The sequence below is a fragment of the Phyllobates terribilis genome, unplaced genomic scaffold (genome assembly GCF_046119375.1).
Source record: "Phyllobates terribilis strain yellow unplaced genomic scaffold, ASM4611937v1 Scaffold_11__3_contigs__length_659146591, whole genome shotgun sequence".
Taxonomy (NCBI): Eukaryota; Metazoa; Chordata; class Amphibia; order Anura; family Dendrobatidae; genus Phyllobates; species Phyllobates terribilis.
In genome coordinates, this window is record NW_027362771.1 from 261,520,109 (window position 1) to 261,537,404 (window position 17,296).

The window sequence follows — 17,296 nt, forward strand, 5'->3', positions numbered from 1 at the left end:
GGAGACTATCATAGACAAATAATAGGTGAATAGGAGTTATAAAACATTAGTGGTATATCTTGAGTGGTTGTGAATAGCAGAATAGTAAAAAAAGAGATATTAAACAAATTACTGTAGACTTGAAAGTATTAATGCAGGAACATAAACTTGTTGTGCAAGTGGGGAACACCATCAACATGCACGCTCAGTGCACGCTGAAGGCGTTACTTTTATCTTCTAACTATTTTTAAGTAACAACGTCCATTGAGTGTCCAGTGAGATGGATAGGCTAGAGAAATAGAAGCAACTAGAGGAGTAGAATAGTATGCCACAGCGTAGCAGGAGAATCACTGAAGGGAGGCTGAAGAAGCAAAGCTAGAATAACAGTACAGTAGTGGAAACTCATATATGTAGCAGAGACCAGTGAAGCAGCTGAGCTGCGTAGATCAAGGGATTTTTCATAGTGAAGTAACACAACGATGAAGCAATGTTCAGTATGTTATGTGACACATTAAGATATAGCAGAGCCCAGCAACATAGCAGTTGAGTATAGACAGGTGTAAAAGAGTCCTGCTGCGTCGTAAAGTTAAGTATAACATGTGACTCACAGTAATGTAGCAGAGTCCAGTGGTAAATCAGAGTAAAGAATGTCAGATGGTTCCAGTAATATAAACGAGCCCAATAGAATGCAAAGTAGTGGTTTGCACACCAACTACCTGAATACTCAGATAAGAGCACAGATAGGTGCAGGCCTTCTCATCAAGCTGCTCCATTAAGGTTTGCTGAGGGCAATATATCTGCTAGTAATATTTTTACAAGGATACAGGGTTGCAGTAATGTTTTCACAGTTTCAGGGGGCAGTATACTTGAAAAACATAAATTCAGAGGTTGTGGGGGGGGTAAATATCTCCCAGTGATATTTAAAGGGGAGCAGTATGTGGCACCAATGTTTTTAACCTTTTTTTATATCTTAATGAAAGTAAATAGTTTTAAGAATTGATCCTGCAGTAGCAATACACGTTCTCAACTAAGTGACCGTGGTGAATGATCTCTATTTTTTGATCTTTTATCGGCACTCATCTGCAGTAACACTAGGCACTATGCCACATGCTTCTGGTTTTGTGTAGCTAGTGCACTATTTTGCCTTGATATTATGAGTATACATGCTTCATGTACCTATTGTGCTGCTTTTGCTTTACAGATGTGATGACTACTGGGGTGGGATTTACTGTGATGAACCTGAGGTGTCTTTACCAACTCAACTGAAAGACACTTTTAATCGAGCTCCAGCTAGCCAGAACTGGCTAACAGTAAGTGGCGGCAAACTCAGCAGTGTCTGTGGTGCAGTAGCATCAGGAATGGCTCTTCACTTCAGTGGGGTGAGTGTGAATTGTGTCACATTTATGTTATCTCATGCCTCTTTTGTATTGTTTCAGCTCTTAATAACTGTAGCTAAACTCTGAAATGTATTAATTATACTACGACTACAACAAAGAATAAGACATTGCTTTTAGTGATGAGCGAGCATGGGAACTGGACGTGATGGTAATGGTGCATGCGGAGGCCGAGGACAAGACCATGGGCAAGCCAAAATTGTGCCACAACAAACACCCACATCTTCTCGCCTGACCTTCCTGTCCCAATTTCTAGGGGACCGCAGCACACCACTATTGAATCCAGAGCAATGTCAAAAGGTTGTTGGTTGGATAGCGGATAATGCTTCCAGTCACTTAGCCACCACCACCACCACCCTGTCTTCCACACGGTCAAGTCTCAGTAGCCGTGAGTCTGGACCGCATATTCCTCACCCTGAGTCTCCTTCCTCCCACCATGCCGTGTACACAGAGACAACTGATCCAACACTTGGACACTCTAAAGAGCTGTTCACTTTTCCATTTATAGATTCGGGCCTCTCGCATGGTCCATTTGAAGTGGGGCAAGAGGAGATCGCGTGTAGCGATGCCCAAATATTTGAGCAGCCACGGTCACACGAAGGTGATGGTGGGAAAGTGTCACAAGAGGTGGACGATGATGAGACACAATTGCCAGTAAGTCAGGAGGAGGACCAGGGTGCGGAAGTGGAAGACGAAGTGGTGGATGATATAGTAACTGACCCAACCTGGCAGGAGGACATGAAGAGCGAGGACAGCAGCACACAGGGGGAGGGAGGCAGAGCACCCCAACAGGCAGGAAGAAGCAGTGTGGTGGCCGCAGACAGAAGGCAGGCAACCGTTCCCCGTAACACCAACACGAAGGATGGTTGCCAGTACAACTGTTAGGTCTTCCCGAGTCTGGTTGTTTTTTAAAGACTCTGCCGATAACCCCAAAAAGGCCATTTGCACCACCTGCCAGGCCAGCATCAGCAGGGGTGGCAAAACTACCAGCCTGGCCAAAACCAGCATGATCAGGCACATGGCAGCAAAGCACCCGACTTTGTGGGCTGAACCCCAGGGTCCAGGAACAGTGTCTGCGGGTGGCACCATTGCTTCTTCCACTGTTGTGCATGCAAGCCAATCCCCAGTCCATGGTGCATGCGAAGACGCCTCCTGTCCTGCACCTGTCGGTGCACACTCTCAAGTAGCAGCATCAGGAAGCACGTCCATGTCCTTGTTCCAGCGCAGCATTCAGTTGTCCATACCCCAGTCCTTGGAAAGCAAGCGCAAATATGCAGCCAACGCCCCACAGGCCACACTACTAAATTCTCACATTTCACGACTGCTTGGGCTCAAAATGTTGCCTTTTAGGCTCGTGGAGACGGAAGCATTCCGCAACCTGATGGCGACGGCCGTCCCTCTGTACTCAGTCCCCAGTCGCCACTATTTCTCCCGGTGTGCCGTCCCTGCATTACACAAGCATGTGTCCCAAAACATTAGCCGTGCTCTCAACAACGCAGTTACCGGTAAAGTCCACCTAACCATGGACACGTGGACAAGTGCTTGTGGGCAGGGATGGTACATATCACTGACGGCACACTGGGTTAACATAGTGGAAGCCAGGACCCTGTCGGACCTTGGGACGGAACACGTCCTCCCGACGCCAAAGATTGCAGGCCCTAGGTCAATCAGGGTTGCCCCCACGGTCTACAGCTCCTGCACCTCATCCTCCTCAGCCTCCTCCTCCTCTTCAGCCTCCATCTCCGAAATGACCACATCAGTCACAAGCTGGAAGCACTGCAGCACTGCCTCAGCCAAGCGGCAACAGGCTATGCTGAAGCTAATATGCTTAGCTGAAAAACCGCACAATGCTGAAGAGTTGTGGACAGCTCTGAAAGAGCAGGCAGATCTGTGGCTCACACTGCTGAACCTACAGCCAGGCATGGTCGTGTGTGACAATGGCCGGATCCTGGTTGCGGCTCTGAGGCGAGGCGAGCTCACACACGTACCATGCCTGGCCCATGTGCTTAACCTCGTGATTCAGTGGTTTCTCAAATCCTACCCGGAGCTGCTGGATCTGCTTGTTAAAGTACGCCGCCTGTGTGCTTATTTTAGAAAGTCAGCTACAGCTTCCGCCGCCCTTGCTGTGTTTCAGCAGCGTTTGCAGCTTCCGGCTCACAGACTAGTGGGTGATGTCTCCAAGTGTTGTAACTCTACACTGCAGATGTTGGGAAGGATTTGTGAGCAGAAGAGGGCAGTTGTTGAGTACCAGCATCAACAAGGCCGTCGGTATTCAGTTCAGACTCCACACATTAGACCTTAGGAGTGGACATGGATGTCAGACATATGTACCATCCTCCAAAACTTTGAGGACTCCACCAAGATGGTGAGCGGCGATGACACCATAATTAGCATCACCATCCCGCTTCTCTGTCTTCTGAAACACTCTCTGCTCACAATCAAAGAGGATGCATTGCAGGCGGAGCACGATGAGATGGAGCAAGGAACCAAACAGGGTGATTACACTCAGCCAAGCCTCATCTCATCCCAACGTGGATTGGGTGACAATGAGGAAGAGGAGGAGGAGGAGGAAGGACAGGAGCTAGTTTCATGCACTATGGACGGTACTACCTGCACAGCTGTCATACCGTCTGTTCAGCGTGGATGGACAGAGAGGAGGAGAGCATGGTCAGTCATCCTCTTGGTGAGGACATGGAAGTCTTGCCTGTTAGTAGTCTGGCATGCATGGCTGAGTTTATGTTACGCAGCCTTTCCCATGACCCTTGCGTTGTCAAAATTTTGGGTGACAATCATTACTGGTTGGTGACACTTCTAGACCCACGCTACAAGGAGAACTTTCTATCTCTTATTCCTGAGGCGGACAGGTCTACAAAAATGGGGCTGTACCAGAAGGCCCTTGTTGCGGAACTATTAAAGAAATTCCCATCTGAAAAACGCTGGTGGCAGAGGGCACACTTCGTTGGACAACCAAGGAGTACAGGCGAGAGAGACACAACTTAAATCCAGCAGAGGCAGGGGAACAATGTCAAAGTTCTGGGAGAGTTTTCTCAGACCCTCCCATCGCACAGGCCCTGAGGCACGGGGTACTCTCACAAGGAGTGCAAAGTTTGGGAAGATGCTGAGGGAGTACCTTGCCGACCGTACCAACGTCCTCCATGATTCCGCTGTGCCTTATAATTATTGGGTATCCAAGCTGGATACGTGAAATGAACTGGCTCTCTATGCCTTGGAGGTCCTGGCCTGCCCTGCCACCAGCGTTTTATCAGAGCGGGTTTTTAGTGCCACTGGTGGAATTACAACTGATAAGCGCATCCGCCTGTCAACTGAAAATGCTGACAGGCTGACTCTTATAAAAATGAACAAGGGCTGGATTGGGCCAGACTTCTCAACACCACCGAATGATAGCAGCGTAACATAAACTCAATTCCAGTGTCTTTTCTTGGGAGGTGTATTCCCATGCACCTTTTCACACCCACACATGGGTATACGCTTCCTGATTTTGGCTATTTGCTCTTGTCCTCCTCCTTCTTCTCATCCTCCACCACCATATCACCAGAGTGACCGTGGTCCGTGATGCAACACCCACATAATTTTTTTAAAGGGTGTTTATGATGCCCATAAAAAAAAATTTCATACAGTATGTTCATGTATACCCCCCAGGGGTAAAAGTTTGTCAGCCCATACACTTAGTGCATGGGCATTGCAAGTATTGGAGGCCCGCTCCTTTCTAATGGGAACATTTTTTTATGAGGCCCTCCTCCACGTCTCTTCCAAGGGTCATTGAAGTGCCTCCAAATTTTTGGCAGCCCTCTCCTTTCTAATGGGAATTTGTCGTTACTGTGGCCCTGCTCTATGTGCCTTTAAATTCTTAGTGGGGTTTTTCCTAAAACTGGTCAGCCGTTGGACTCACTGCATACCCTATAACTGTATAGCAGACTCTCTCCTTTCTAATGGGAACATGTCGTACCTTGTTACTGTGGCCCTGCTCTGTGTGTCTTTAAATTCTTAGTGGGGTTTTTCCTAAAATTGGTCAGCCGTTGGACTCACTGCATACCCTATAACTGTATAGCAGACTCTCTTCTTTCTAAATGGAAGTTGTCATTACTGTAGCCCTGCTTTATGTGTCTTTAAATTCTTAGTGGAGTTTTTCCCAAATTTTGGCAGCCCTTGCAGTCACAGCATGGGCATTACCACCCGCTCCTTTATAATGGGAACATTTTTTTACTGAGACCCTCCTCTATGTCTCTTCAAAGGGGTATTGGGTTGCGTCCATATTTTTGGCAGCCCTTGCAGTCACTGGATACGCAATAACAGTGTAGGAGACCCACTTGTTAATAATGGGAACAAAAAAGCATAGCCGGCTGATGGCTCCCTAACAATAGCGAGGGCCGACTGCTGGCCTTTTAAGAATAGTAAGGGCCGTCTGATGGCCCTATAAAAATAGGCTTTATGACTTTCAGAGTCCATCCATCATAAATAAAACAGGATGTGTCTGATGATGTGTCACACACCACATTGCCAGATAAGGTTGTAAAATGTTAAAATTACATTTCCCGGTGAATGCATTTGTCTTAAAAAATAACATAAAAAAAAAAACCATAGGATCTTTATTTAGTGTAAAAAACAGTGTCACCAATTTAACCTCAATGTAATCACATTGTTCAGCTCATGCACCTCCTCCTCCATCTCCGAACTGACTACATCAGTCACAAGCTGACAGCACTGCAGCACTGCCTTGGCCAAGCGGCAACAGGCTGTGCTGAAGATATCATGCTTAATGCTTAATTGACAAACCGCCCAGCGCTGCAGAGTTGTTGAAAGCTGTAACACAGCAGCCTGATCTGTGGCTCTCACCGCTGAACATACAGCCAGGCATGGTCGTGTGTGACAATGGGCTTAACCTGGTGATGGAGAAATGACAGCCGGGGTAGATACGGTTTCCCTCTATGCCAGTCCTTTCACCAAACTAAAGAATATGGCTGTGGTGAAATACAACTCCCACTGAGAAGCTGTTTCAGATTGAAAAACATTGTGCCCACCAGAGGATTTGATTCTGAGGGATAACCTTTCTCACCCACTCAAGAGCCCCATAGCAGCTGCAAAGTTAGCGCTATCATGAACTCTCCTGAGGTAGAGGCCAAGGCACACCAGAAGATTCTTTGGTGGGACCGTTCAACCCTGCCGAGAAGCAGTCCTTGCTAAGAAAAGTGTGTGGGAAGGTTCCCGGACACTCTATTTTTACAGAGGAGGAAACACACGCAAACATGGGGAGAAGTCCTTGCAGATGTTGTCCTTGCTGGGATTTGAACCCAGGATCCCAGTGCTGCAAGGCTTCAGTGCTAACCACTGATCCAATGTGCTGCTGTTCACCCTCTAATATCTAACAGGCTGGAGAAACTTGCACCTACTGCCACTCTATCTTCAGGTCCTTTGTGAGAAAATGTATTTGGGCAGCCACTCAGTCTGCCAAATAAAATTCCTGAGAAGGAAATTGGGGATGGCTCACTACTAGTACTGGGGGCAGTGCTAATACCATGGCGTTGTACCATAGTTTGCTGGAAATATTCCAGGCTGGTAGGAGGCAAGCAAATTCACACAGAAAAGTACCAGCAGTAATGTTCAGGCCACATTTCAAGTGCAAGCAGCTTTAGAGGACTTCCTGGGAGAAATGACACGCAGGGTAGATACGGTTTCCCTCTATGCCAGTCCTTTCACCGAGCTAAATGCAATTCTCAGCAAAAAAGTTGTGGACTGGCTCCGTACCGTCCCTCGCCACATTCATCTGTCCACGTGTTTGTGGTTAGGCGGTCCTTCCCAGTAAGTGCACTGGGGAGGGCACGGGTAATGTTGTGGGACCCGTGCTTGTGGAAGGCGGAGGCGATACCGGGAAATATAGTGGCGGCTGGGGACCAAGTATGGACACCCGGCTGCCGCCAGCATGAGGTTGTGAAAAGCTTCCGCCTCCATGAGCTTAAAAGGCCATATTTCAAGTGCAAAGAGCTGCCCAGAAATCTGGCAGTTTAGTGTTGCGGCCTGTGGGTGGGTGGGTGGCTGGCTGCATACTTCACTTGTATTCCAAGTAACAGAAAACTAAGCAGATGGTGGCCTCTATCATCATCATGGCCTCACCTTGGCACTATGAACTCTCCTGAAGGAGAAGCCAGGGCCCGCCGGAGGAGTCTCCGATTCTCTGGTGCACCCGTTCAGACCTGCCGAAAAGAAGCCCAGGCTAAGGAAAGTGTGGGGGAAGGTTCCCGGACAGTCTATGGCTGCTTTTTTAACGTGGATCGGCCATGCTTATGCATGTTATTTCTAAAAACGCATTACAGATCAGGCCATTGTCCAACTCTGTATTCAAGACATTAAATGCGCAAAGAAAGATGTGTGTGTGTCAAAGCACCACCAACAAGTGCGAGTTGATGTTGGACGGGCTGCCATTGCTTCTGCAACAAGCTCAATTACAGGACTTCCTGGGAGAAATGACACGCGGGGTAGTAGATATTGTTTCCCTCTATGCCAGTCCTTTTACCGAGCTAAATACAATTCTCAGCAAAAAAAGTTGTGGACTGGCTCCGTACCATCCCTGGCCACATTCACCTGTCCACGTGTTTGTGGTTAGGCGATCCTTCCCAGTAAGTGCACTGGGGAGGGCACGGGTTATGTTGTGGGACCCGTGCTTGTGGAAGGCGGAGGCGATACCGGGAAATATAGTGGCGGCTGGGGACCGAGTATGGACACCCGGCCGCCGCCGGCATGAGGTTATGAAAAGCTTCCGCCTCCACGAGCCTAAAAGGCCACATTTCAAGTGCAAGCAGCTGTCAAAAATTTGGCAGTATAGTATTGCAGCCTGTGGGTGGGTGGGTGGCTGCCTGCATACTTGCGCTTGCATTCCAAGGAATGAGGTAGGGACAACTAAACAGTGCAGTGGGACAAGGACGTGGACCATGCAAGTCTGCAACGGCAGGTGCATGGCGGGAGGCATCTTCGCATGCACCAAGGATCACTTATAATGGGCACACTTTTAGGCAGTGACCTGGGAGTCAGAGATGCTTCCAGAGGTCTTCCCCATGTTGTTCCCATGTCTTTTCAGCACTGTATGCATGTGTCTAATGATGTGTCACACACCACATCACCAGATAAGGTTGTAAAATGTTAAAATGACATTTCCTGGTGAATGCATTTGTCTTGGCTGAAAGCAATGCAAAAGTGCAAAAACGCATCAAAAACGCTACGTGTGAACATAGCCCAAGTTGTGAAGGAGTATTTTTGTTTTTGGCTATTTATTTTGCCTTATATACAAATCATTACCCTGGAAAGGATGTTCTTTAACATATTTCCCAGAAAAATCCATTTTGGTTTAGTTTTTGTATGTTTTGTTGTGAGTCCGTAAAACTCTGACCACGTTGCTGACAGCAGTGATCTGGGAGTCAGAGATGCTTCCAGGGGTCTTCCCCATGCTGTTCCCATGTCATTTGACCACTGTTCCCATCGATTTGGGCAATTTTCTGGCCCTCTGCAGACCGCCAGGGGGAGCCGCCTGAAAAATGCTCGAGTTTCCCATAGACTTACATTGGGCTCCTTGCTCGGGTCAAGCACCCGAGTATTCCAATGTGCTTGACCCGAGCAACGAGTACCTGAGCATTTTAGTGCTCGCTCACCACTAATTGCTTTTCAAAACCACGCTACATGCTACAGACATATCATGGTGAAGCTCCGGTGTCCTTTATCTAGGTCATGCCTCTTTAGTGTACAAGTGGTCTGTAGGCACCCAGATCTGCATCCTCTATCTAGTCTGTAGATTTTGTTGCTGTCTGACTTTTGTATTGAACTTTTTTTTTTTTGCACAGGGCTGCAGTCGTCTTTTAGTCACTGTGGATTTGAATCTCACCAGTGCTGAATTCATCCAGTTCTATTTCATGTATGGTTGTCTGATAACTCCTCACAGCCGTAATCAAGGTGTATTGCTGGAGTATTCTGTAAATGGAGGCATCACCTGGGACCTATTAATGGAAATCTTTTATGATCAATACAGCAAACCAGGGTATATATGCAAAATATATGACCCATTTCTACTTTTCCCAAGTTTTCCGTACATTGATCTAGCATCCGGGTTTCAAATTTTCAAATATGCAGCATGCCTATGTTGTTTTCGTCACGATGCAGATGTCCTCAGAAGATTTATCCTTTGCAATAGATTTATATTACAAAAATACACCACAACTGGCGTTATTGCTGCTTGTTCACAGAACAGAGGAGAAGCAGGATGCTGATCCAACCCCCCAACCCTATTCCCTGAATCTATTCTATCTGTGTCTTTAAGATGTGGCTACAGTATAAGGCTGAACATGATAAGGGTGCAGATAGAAGCAGGCCTTCTCGGCAAGCTGCTTCACTAATGTTATGGGGGCACTCTCTGGTGATGTTTTCAGGGAGCACTATATCTACTAGTAATGTTTTTAAGGGGCATTATGTGACACTAATGTTTTTCAGGAGAAACTATACTTGCTAGTAATGTATCCAAAGGACAAAATATATGTCAGTAATATTTACAGGTAGCACTTTGTGACATTTATGTTATCAGGTGGCACTCTATATGCCAGTAACATTTTCAGGAGGTACTATGTGGCACTTTTTTTCAGGGGGCATAGTGTTTAATGTAATTATATTCAGGTTCCACAGTGTGTAGTGTAATCAGTGTTTAGCGTGATTATATTAAAGCTGCAGGGTATAGAACTATGAGGGATTTGGCTCTTTGTTTTTGCACATACTTATACTCTATACTCAGACAAAGTCTGGAATAGCAAACTGCAGAGACCTGTTGCGTCCAGGAAAAGTTGTAAGGGTGGTCAGGGCTAGATGGAGAAAATAAAAGAGAACGTCTACGATAAGAGAAAATGTCACATGTGAGTCAATGTCTGTACATGTTTATTCTGTCTCGTTACTGCATACTAAAGAATAGGATTTATTTGTATAGCTCTATTAATTTTAATTCCTATTTTTGTATATTACCTAGGAATAATTTTTTGCAGAGTGCTACATTGTAGGCATCCCATATGCATTTCTTTCTAGCAAAGTAGACAACCTGTTGTTACAAATTGAAATCCCATCCCTTGTCCTTATAATTTTACATTCTACTAAACAACAATATTGGAATTGACTGGTATTATTATATATTTATTAAACATGGTTAGTAGACCTGAAAATTTGTGAATAGTATTATTATGAAGAAAAATAATACGAACTTTAAAGCACAAATAAAGGGAAACAAGTTTATAACCTTCCTTAATGTCCTGGCAGTGGAAGGTTTGTGCTTGTGATGATAAGCATAGTTATATATTGTTATATCACAGCTCCCCCTACTGTTCTTCTATAAAATGACACTCAGTATGTAACTTGTTTAGTAACTCTTAGTTACATAGTTACATAGTTTATAAGGCCGAAAAAAGACAAGCGTCCATCCAGTTCAGCCTATTTCTTGTGCACTGCAGCGATTCCGCAGCGTTGATCCAGGGGAAGGCAAAAAAAAAACATGCGGTATAGGCCAATTTACATCAATGAGGAAAAATTCACTTCCCGACTCCAATCTGGCAGTCAGATTAAATCCCTGGATTAATTAACTATCGCTAAGCATAAGATGTAATTTTATTGTTCTCAAGAAAGGCGTCCAGGCCTCTCTTGAACTCATTAAGTGAGTTGGACATCACCACTTCCTCTCCCAGAGAGTTCCAGAGTCTCACGGCTCTGACCGTAAAGAATCCCCTTCTATGCTGGTGCAGGAACCTCCTTTCCTCCAGACGCATAGTGTGCCCCCTCATCTTTGTCACCATCCTTGGTATAAACAGGTCATGGGAGAGATCTCTGTACTGCCCCCTGATGTATTTATATATGTTTATGAGGTCTCCCCTAAGCCTTCTCTTTTCCAACGTAAATAGGCTTAATTTTGACAACCTCTCTGGGTATTCTAGTCCCTCCATTCCCTTTATTACCTTAGTCGCCCTCCTTTGTACCCTCTCTAGCTCCAGTATCTTTCCTGAGCACTGGAGCCCAGAACTGTGCACAATATTCTAAGTGCGGCCTTACCAGCGCTTTATACAGTGGAAGAACAATGTTCTCATCATATGCGCCTATTCCTCTTCTGATGCATGCCATGACTCTATTTGCCTTCGCAGCTAGTGCCTGATACTGGGCACTCCAATTTAATTTGCTGTTAACCAAGACGCCCAGGTCCTTCTCCATGTCAGATTTCCCCAACGGTTTCCCATTTAATATGTATGGGTGACTGCTGTTTTTCTTTCCCATGTGCATGACCTTACATTTATCAGCATTGAACCCCATTTGCCATTTTTTTGGCCCAACTCCCCAATTTATCTAAATCCTCCTGTAGCTGTGCCCTATCCTCATCTGTATTAACTACTTTACAAAGTTTAGTATCATCTGCAAATATTGCTATTTTACTATGCAACCCTTCCACTAGATCATTAATAAATATATTAAATAATATAGGGCCCAAGACAGACCCTTGAGGCACCCCGCTAGTAACCCTGACGCACCCTGAGCTTACTCCATTGATAACCACCCTCTGCTTTCTATCACTCAGCCAGCTATTTACCCACTTGCACACATTATCCCCCAGACCAAGCATTCTCATTTTATATACCAACCTTTTGTGTGGCACGGTATCAAACGCTTTGGAGAAGTGGTTTATAAGTTAGTATTAATTGAACAGACTATTTAAAAAGAACACATGATGTTTTGTAGTAAAGGTAAAGTTGTTTTTTTCAACCCTATTAAAAATTGCTAATAGAGCAGGCAGAAATGTAAAGGGGATATGGGTGCTTTTTCGCTTAAGTTATTCATTCAGTTTTTGAAGCTAATGTCAGGAGTTGATCGTTAAAGGAGATAGGTTCTACTCTTTTTTTTAGATTCAGCAGTTTTGGTTTTAGAACCTGCATCAAAGGGGCATATGAGAAAGCACCCTTAAAATGTATCACACAAGTCAAGTTACAGATTATAGCTTCTTAGGTGTATTCTTGCAGAATGCTACTTTGTATCTTGCAGTTTTGTAAAATAGCCATTTTCTGTCTATAACAGCGTGAGCCTAATATGAGATACATAATGATCATGTTTTTATCTTTGCAGCTTTGTGAATATTCTCCTGCCCCCCAGTGCTAAGACAATTGGCACTCGATTCCGCTGGTGGCAGCCTAAGCATGATGGCTTAGACCAAAATGATTGGGCAATCGACAATGTTTTGATATCTGGATCTGTAGATCAGAGTACAGTGATGTTAGACACATTCAGTAGTGCTCCACTTCCACAACATGAGCGCACACCAGCTGATGCAGGCCCCATTGGGAGGATAGCCTTTGATTTTTTTGGTGAAGAAAAAACTGCAGGTATTTAATAACACTATGATATTAGCTGTTGTAATATGTTTCTACTCACGTACTAGGTTATGTTCATGGCAATACATACTGGAGAATATAATATACTATAGCAGTGTTTGTCTTTGCAGAATACCTACTGTAGATCAGATAAGGAGGTGCAGAACATAGTCGCTCTTGAATAGAGCATTTGCATTGAGCTGAGCTGCAATACCAAACACAGCCTTTGGACAGTAGGAACACACACTTTATTTCTTATCGGAGACACTTCCTTTAAATCATAGCATACAAATTCCTCTTTTTTATGTGCTTTTCGAATAAACATACACTATGTAAAATAATACATTTAAACTCTCTGGCAAAGCAAACGCCCTGCATTCATGTGGACAGCAATAGACAAATGGAAGCCAATGTAAAAAGAAAAAAATAATAATTTAAAATGTACTACATTTGCTTTAGCATCATTCACAGTTTCACAAATAAAACACACGGCTGCTGACAACTCATTGGCACTTTCCAGAGAACCGGGAAGCAGCTTTTATGTGAACTGTCTTGTAATTACATTTTTTTCAGGTGCTAATGGGTTTTAGTAGTTATTAAACATTAGTTACTGTATTTACATACAGTATACGAGTTCAGATAGATACTCGTGTTTCTTTTCTTTTGTCAATGTGTCAGAAAACCTGCCTCTTCATAGTGTGTAAAACGCTCCACTGTTAAACCTTAAGGTTGAATGCTTTTTTATTCAACAGTGAATGAGCATTGGCTTTTCCATGATGACTGCAGTATTGAGAGATTCTGTGACTCACCTGATGGTGTAATGATCTGTGGAAGCCATGATGGCAGAGAAGTGTACACAGTAACCCATGATCTGACACCTGCAGAAAACTGGATCATGCAGTTTAAGGTAAATGTTTTCTATTCCTGGATTTTTTTTTTAATATTTCATTCCATTTTTGCTTACGTACAGGAATCATTACAGAAGACCTATCTGTTCTGAGAAAAATGTAAGAAGTGTCTACATGACTTTTCTGAAATACTTGTCATTAGCAAATCAATTTATTTCTTTTAGTCTTACAAAGATGCAAAAGTTTAACTTTTCCAAAATGAGCTCAAAATCTGGCGAGGTTGTAGCACTTATGAGAGGGAGGATGATTCTACAGCATCTGAATGGTAAATGGAATCATGCAGGATTTAGGGTGGATTCAATGTTTTGCCAAGTTGCTTGTCCATTGAATACAATGAGAAATTTGATTACCATAAGTTATTTTTCTTCTAAATTCTCCTAACCAGATTCACAAACATGGATGATTTCACAAATCTGTCTCAATTAGAATTGAATCAGTGAGAAAACAAATCAGGCAAAAACTGTTCCTTCCTTCAATCAGGAGTCTGAACTATTACTATGTATCACACATGTAATAAGATGCTTTGTGTATGCTGCAGACCAACTAAAGGAAGAGGACATAGCTGTTTATAAAGGGTTACTCTGCTAATAGGAGGACACAAAATTTTATAAAGGGTTAATCTGAGTCTCTTACTACACACTGTACAAATACAGAAGCCAAACTACCCAGAGAAGGCTGTTGGATTTACCTGTACTGCTGCTCCTATCCTCCTACTGTTGGCAATTGTTCCATAAAATACAGGGATCAATCTGATTTTATCCCAAATATATATAGTGGGTACGGAAAGTATTCAGACCCCTTTACATTTTTCACTCTTTGTTTCATTGCAGCCATTTGGTAAATTCTAAAATGTTAATTTTTTTTCTCATTAAAGTACACTCTGCACTCCATCTTGACTGAAAACAGAAATGTAGAAATTTTTGCAAATTTATTAAAAAAGAAAAACTGAAATATCACATGGTCATAAGTATTCAGACCCTTTGCTCAATATTTAGTAGAAGCACCCTTTTGAACTAGTACAGCCATGAGTCTTCTTGGGAATGATGCAACAAGTTTTTCATACCTGGATTTCGGGTTACTAGGGGCACACGAGCACCTAGTAACCCGTTGTTTATCATGGTTACGAGCCTGCTAAAGTGAGCGGTAACCTCCCGCTCACTGTAGCAGAGTGGTAACCATGGTAAACATCGGGTTACTAGGTGCGCGTGTGCCCCTAGTAACCCGATGTTTACCATGGTTACCAGCCTGCTCCTGCTTCAGCAGCAGGCTGGTAACCAGGAGCAGGACATCGTGGAAAAATTCTTTCCACGATGTCGCTCCTCCCCTGATCGTTGGTGAGCCTGCCTGTTTGACAGCTCACCAGCGACCACATAGGGACGCAGCAACGATCCCTGACAAGTCATATCATTGTCGGGATCGTTGCAGCGTCGCTAAGTGTGACGGGGCCTTTAGCATTACAGGAGAAGTGACCATTGGCAGCAGATAACACTGCGCTGGGAAAACTGACATTTCATTGTGCTTTTTTATATAACAGATAGCAGTTGGCTGCAAGACCTCCGAGAAGAATGTGCCGAACAATGTACATGTACAGTACTCCACTGACTTTGGTGTGAGCTGGAGTTACCTAGTTCCACAGTGTTTACCTGCTGACCCAAAATGCTCTGGGAGTGTGTCACAGCCATCAGTGTTTTTTCCATCGAAAGGATGGAAACGTGTCATCTATCCTCTACCGATAAACCTCATTGGAAAGTGAGTCACTGAACTATGGTTTGGCTTAGTTTTTGTCAAATATGCATTTTCTATCACAGTTTTATATTAAGTTGTAACCAATATGATCTATAGGTGTATATGTACTGGACATCAAGATCTAAGTTTGTTTGGTTTGTTTCTATTTTGAGCATCAGATTGTTATAGTAAAGAATGACAACTTTATCAATTTCTCAGTTTTTTAAGGCAGATTTTCTTCCCTTTGACAAAAAATGGTTCAGTAATGGTTGGCAGACTGATTGGTATATGTGAACATGCTTATCATCTAATTCAGTAGAAATAATTAATTAGTGGAAGCCTCAAACTAGGCCATAAATATTATATTTCAATTGATCAATCAATAGATATATAATTTGAGAAATCTCAGTGAAACACACTGGTTGCTCTACTGATATACTGATAGGATTTACTTATTTACTTTGAGTTAAGAAATCATGCTATTCTGTAAGGGGCTTTGAAGTTTGTGATTTATAGACTTGAATGCCTCAAAAATAACATTATTTTATAAGGGGTCTTGTACACAATGTGACTGAATGAACCAGCCTGCATACACATAGGCTAACTGTTCCCTGACATCTACTATTGCGATAACACGTCATGGGCACGTTTCCTTAGGAGATAAGTGCTCTAATGAAATAAATATGAAGACTTGTCAAATTTCAATATTTATTATCTATTTTACTCACTTATATAGCACCATTAATTCCACAGCGCTTTATAGACGTTATCATCGCTGTTCCTATTGGGGCTCACAATCTACATTTCCTATCAGTATGTCTTTGGAGTGTGGGAGGAAACCGGAGAACCCGGAGGAAACCACCGCAAACATGGGGGGTACATACAAACTCCTTGCAGATGTTGTCCTTGGGGGGAATTTGAACCGAGGTCTCCAGCATTGCAAAATAACATTGTAAACCAATATCTACCTTATTTTTATGTCCATCATTAGCACCTGTTACACACATGTGGAAACTCCATTGTGATTGCTTTTGCTAAGGGAGGTGTCTTGCATTTTGGACAGCGCCATTATGGTGAGCTATTCATGTTCATTGTGAATATCACAGGTATGGATTTATCAGAGCCATTGTGAGGATTTAGAGTGAACCTGTCATGTCACTAAACGTTATTAACCAGCAGTTATGGTGTTAATCTGCAGGTCTAAAGCCGTGCAGCTGCCAGGAGGAAATTAACTTTATTCCAGCTTTCAGTCAGTCACTGCTCAGTACATAGTGAGCGGCAACTGTAATCATGCCCCGACACTGACTGACAGCCAGTTCAGCAGTGTAGAGCCAGCTATCACCCAGTGTGGGGTGTGTGGTTACAGTTGCCGCTCACTATGTGCTGAGTGGTGACTGAAGCTGCGCCGGCCGCACCTCTATAATTGAAAGCCATAGGCTGCCGAGAGAAATAAAGTTAATTTCCTCCTAATAGCCGTGTTGTCAATGCAGCAGCCACATGGCTTTAGAACGCTATTAACCTGCAGATTAATCCCATATCTGCAGGTTAACAGTGTTTAGGGTCATGAAAGGTTCCTTTAAAGGGGATACATTTTGGAAACAGTATCTTGCTAAGAAAGAAGCCATCTTGGCGATTAGTCTGTCTACAGGGGTCTGACATCTACTAGCTGTTATCAGAAAGGGGAGCAAATTATGTGAAATGTAGTACATGGTAACTTTTAATACAAATGGCTGAACATATAATATATCAGTGGGCCTGGTTCACCATAGTGGAAGCTGCTTCAACATAGTGGCTCAAGAAGGACATATGAATAAAGCATGACTTCATGAGATAACCCCTCCTAAGTCCCGGGTTTCTACTAAATGTATTCTTTCCAGGGCAGTTCTAATAGTTTTCATAGGGATGG

The 17,296-nt window shown here is 43.8% G+C and overlaps 1 protein-coding gene across 6 annotated transcripts in view; it reads left to right on the plus strand.

The window, feature by feature from the left end:
- RELN (reelin) overlaps window positions 1–17,296 on the plus strand; it is an 895,263-nt gene that overhangs the window by 842,469 nt on the left and 35,498 nt on the right. For all 6 annotated transcript variants that reach the window (XM_073652257.1, XM_073652259.1, XM_073652258.1 and 3 more), the window contains 5 exons: window positions 1,181–1,358; window positions 9,221–9,414; window positions 12,513–12,769; window positions 13,510–13,664; window positions 15,200–15,414. In XM_073652257.1, coding sequence (XP_073508358.1) covers window positions 1,181–1,358; window positions 9,221–9,414; window positions 12,513–12,769; window positions 13,510–13,664; window positions 15,200–15,414 — 999 coding nt within the window. The remainder of the gene's footprint in view (window positions 1–1,180; window positions 1,359–9,220; window positions 9,415–12,512; window positions 12,770–13,509; window positions 13,665–15,199; window positions 15,415–17,296) is intronic.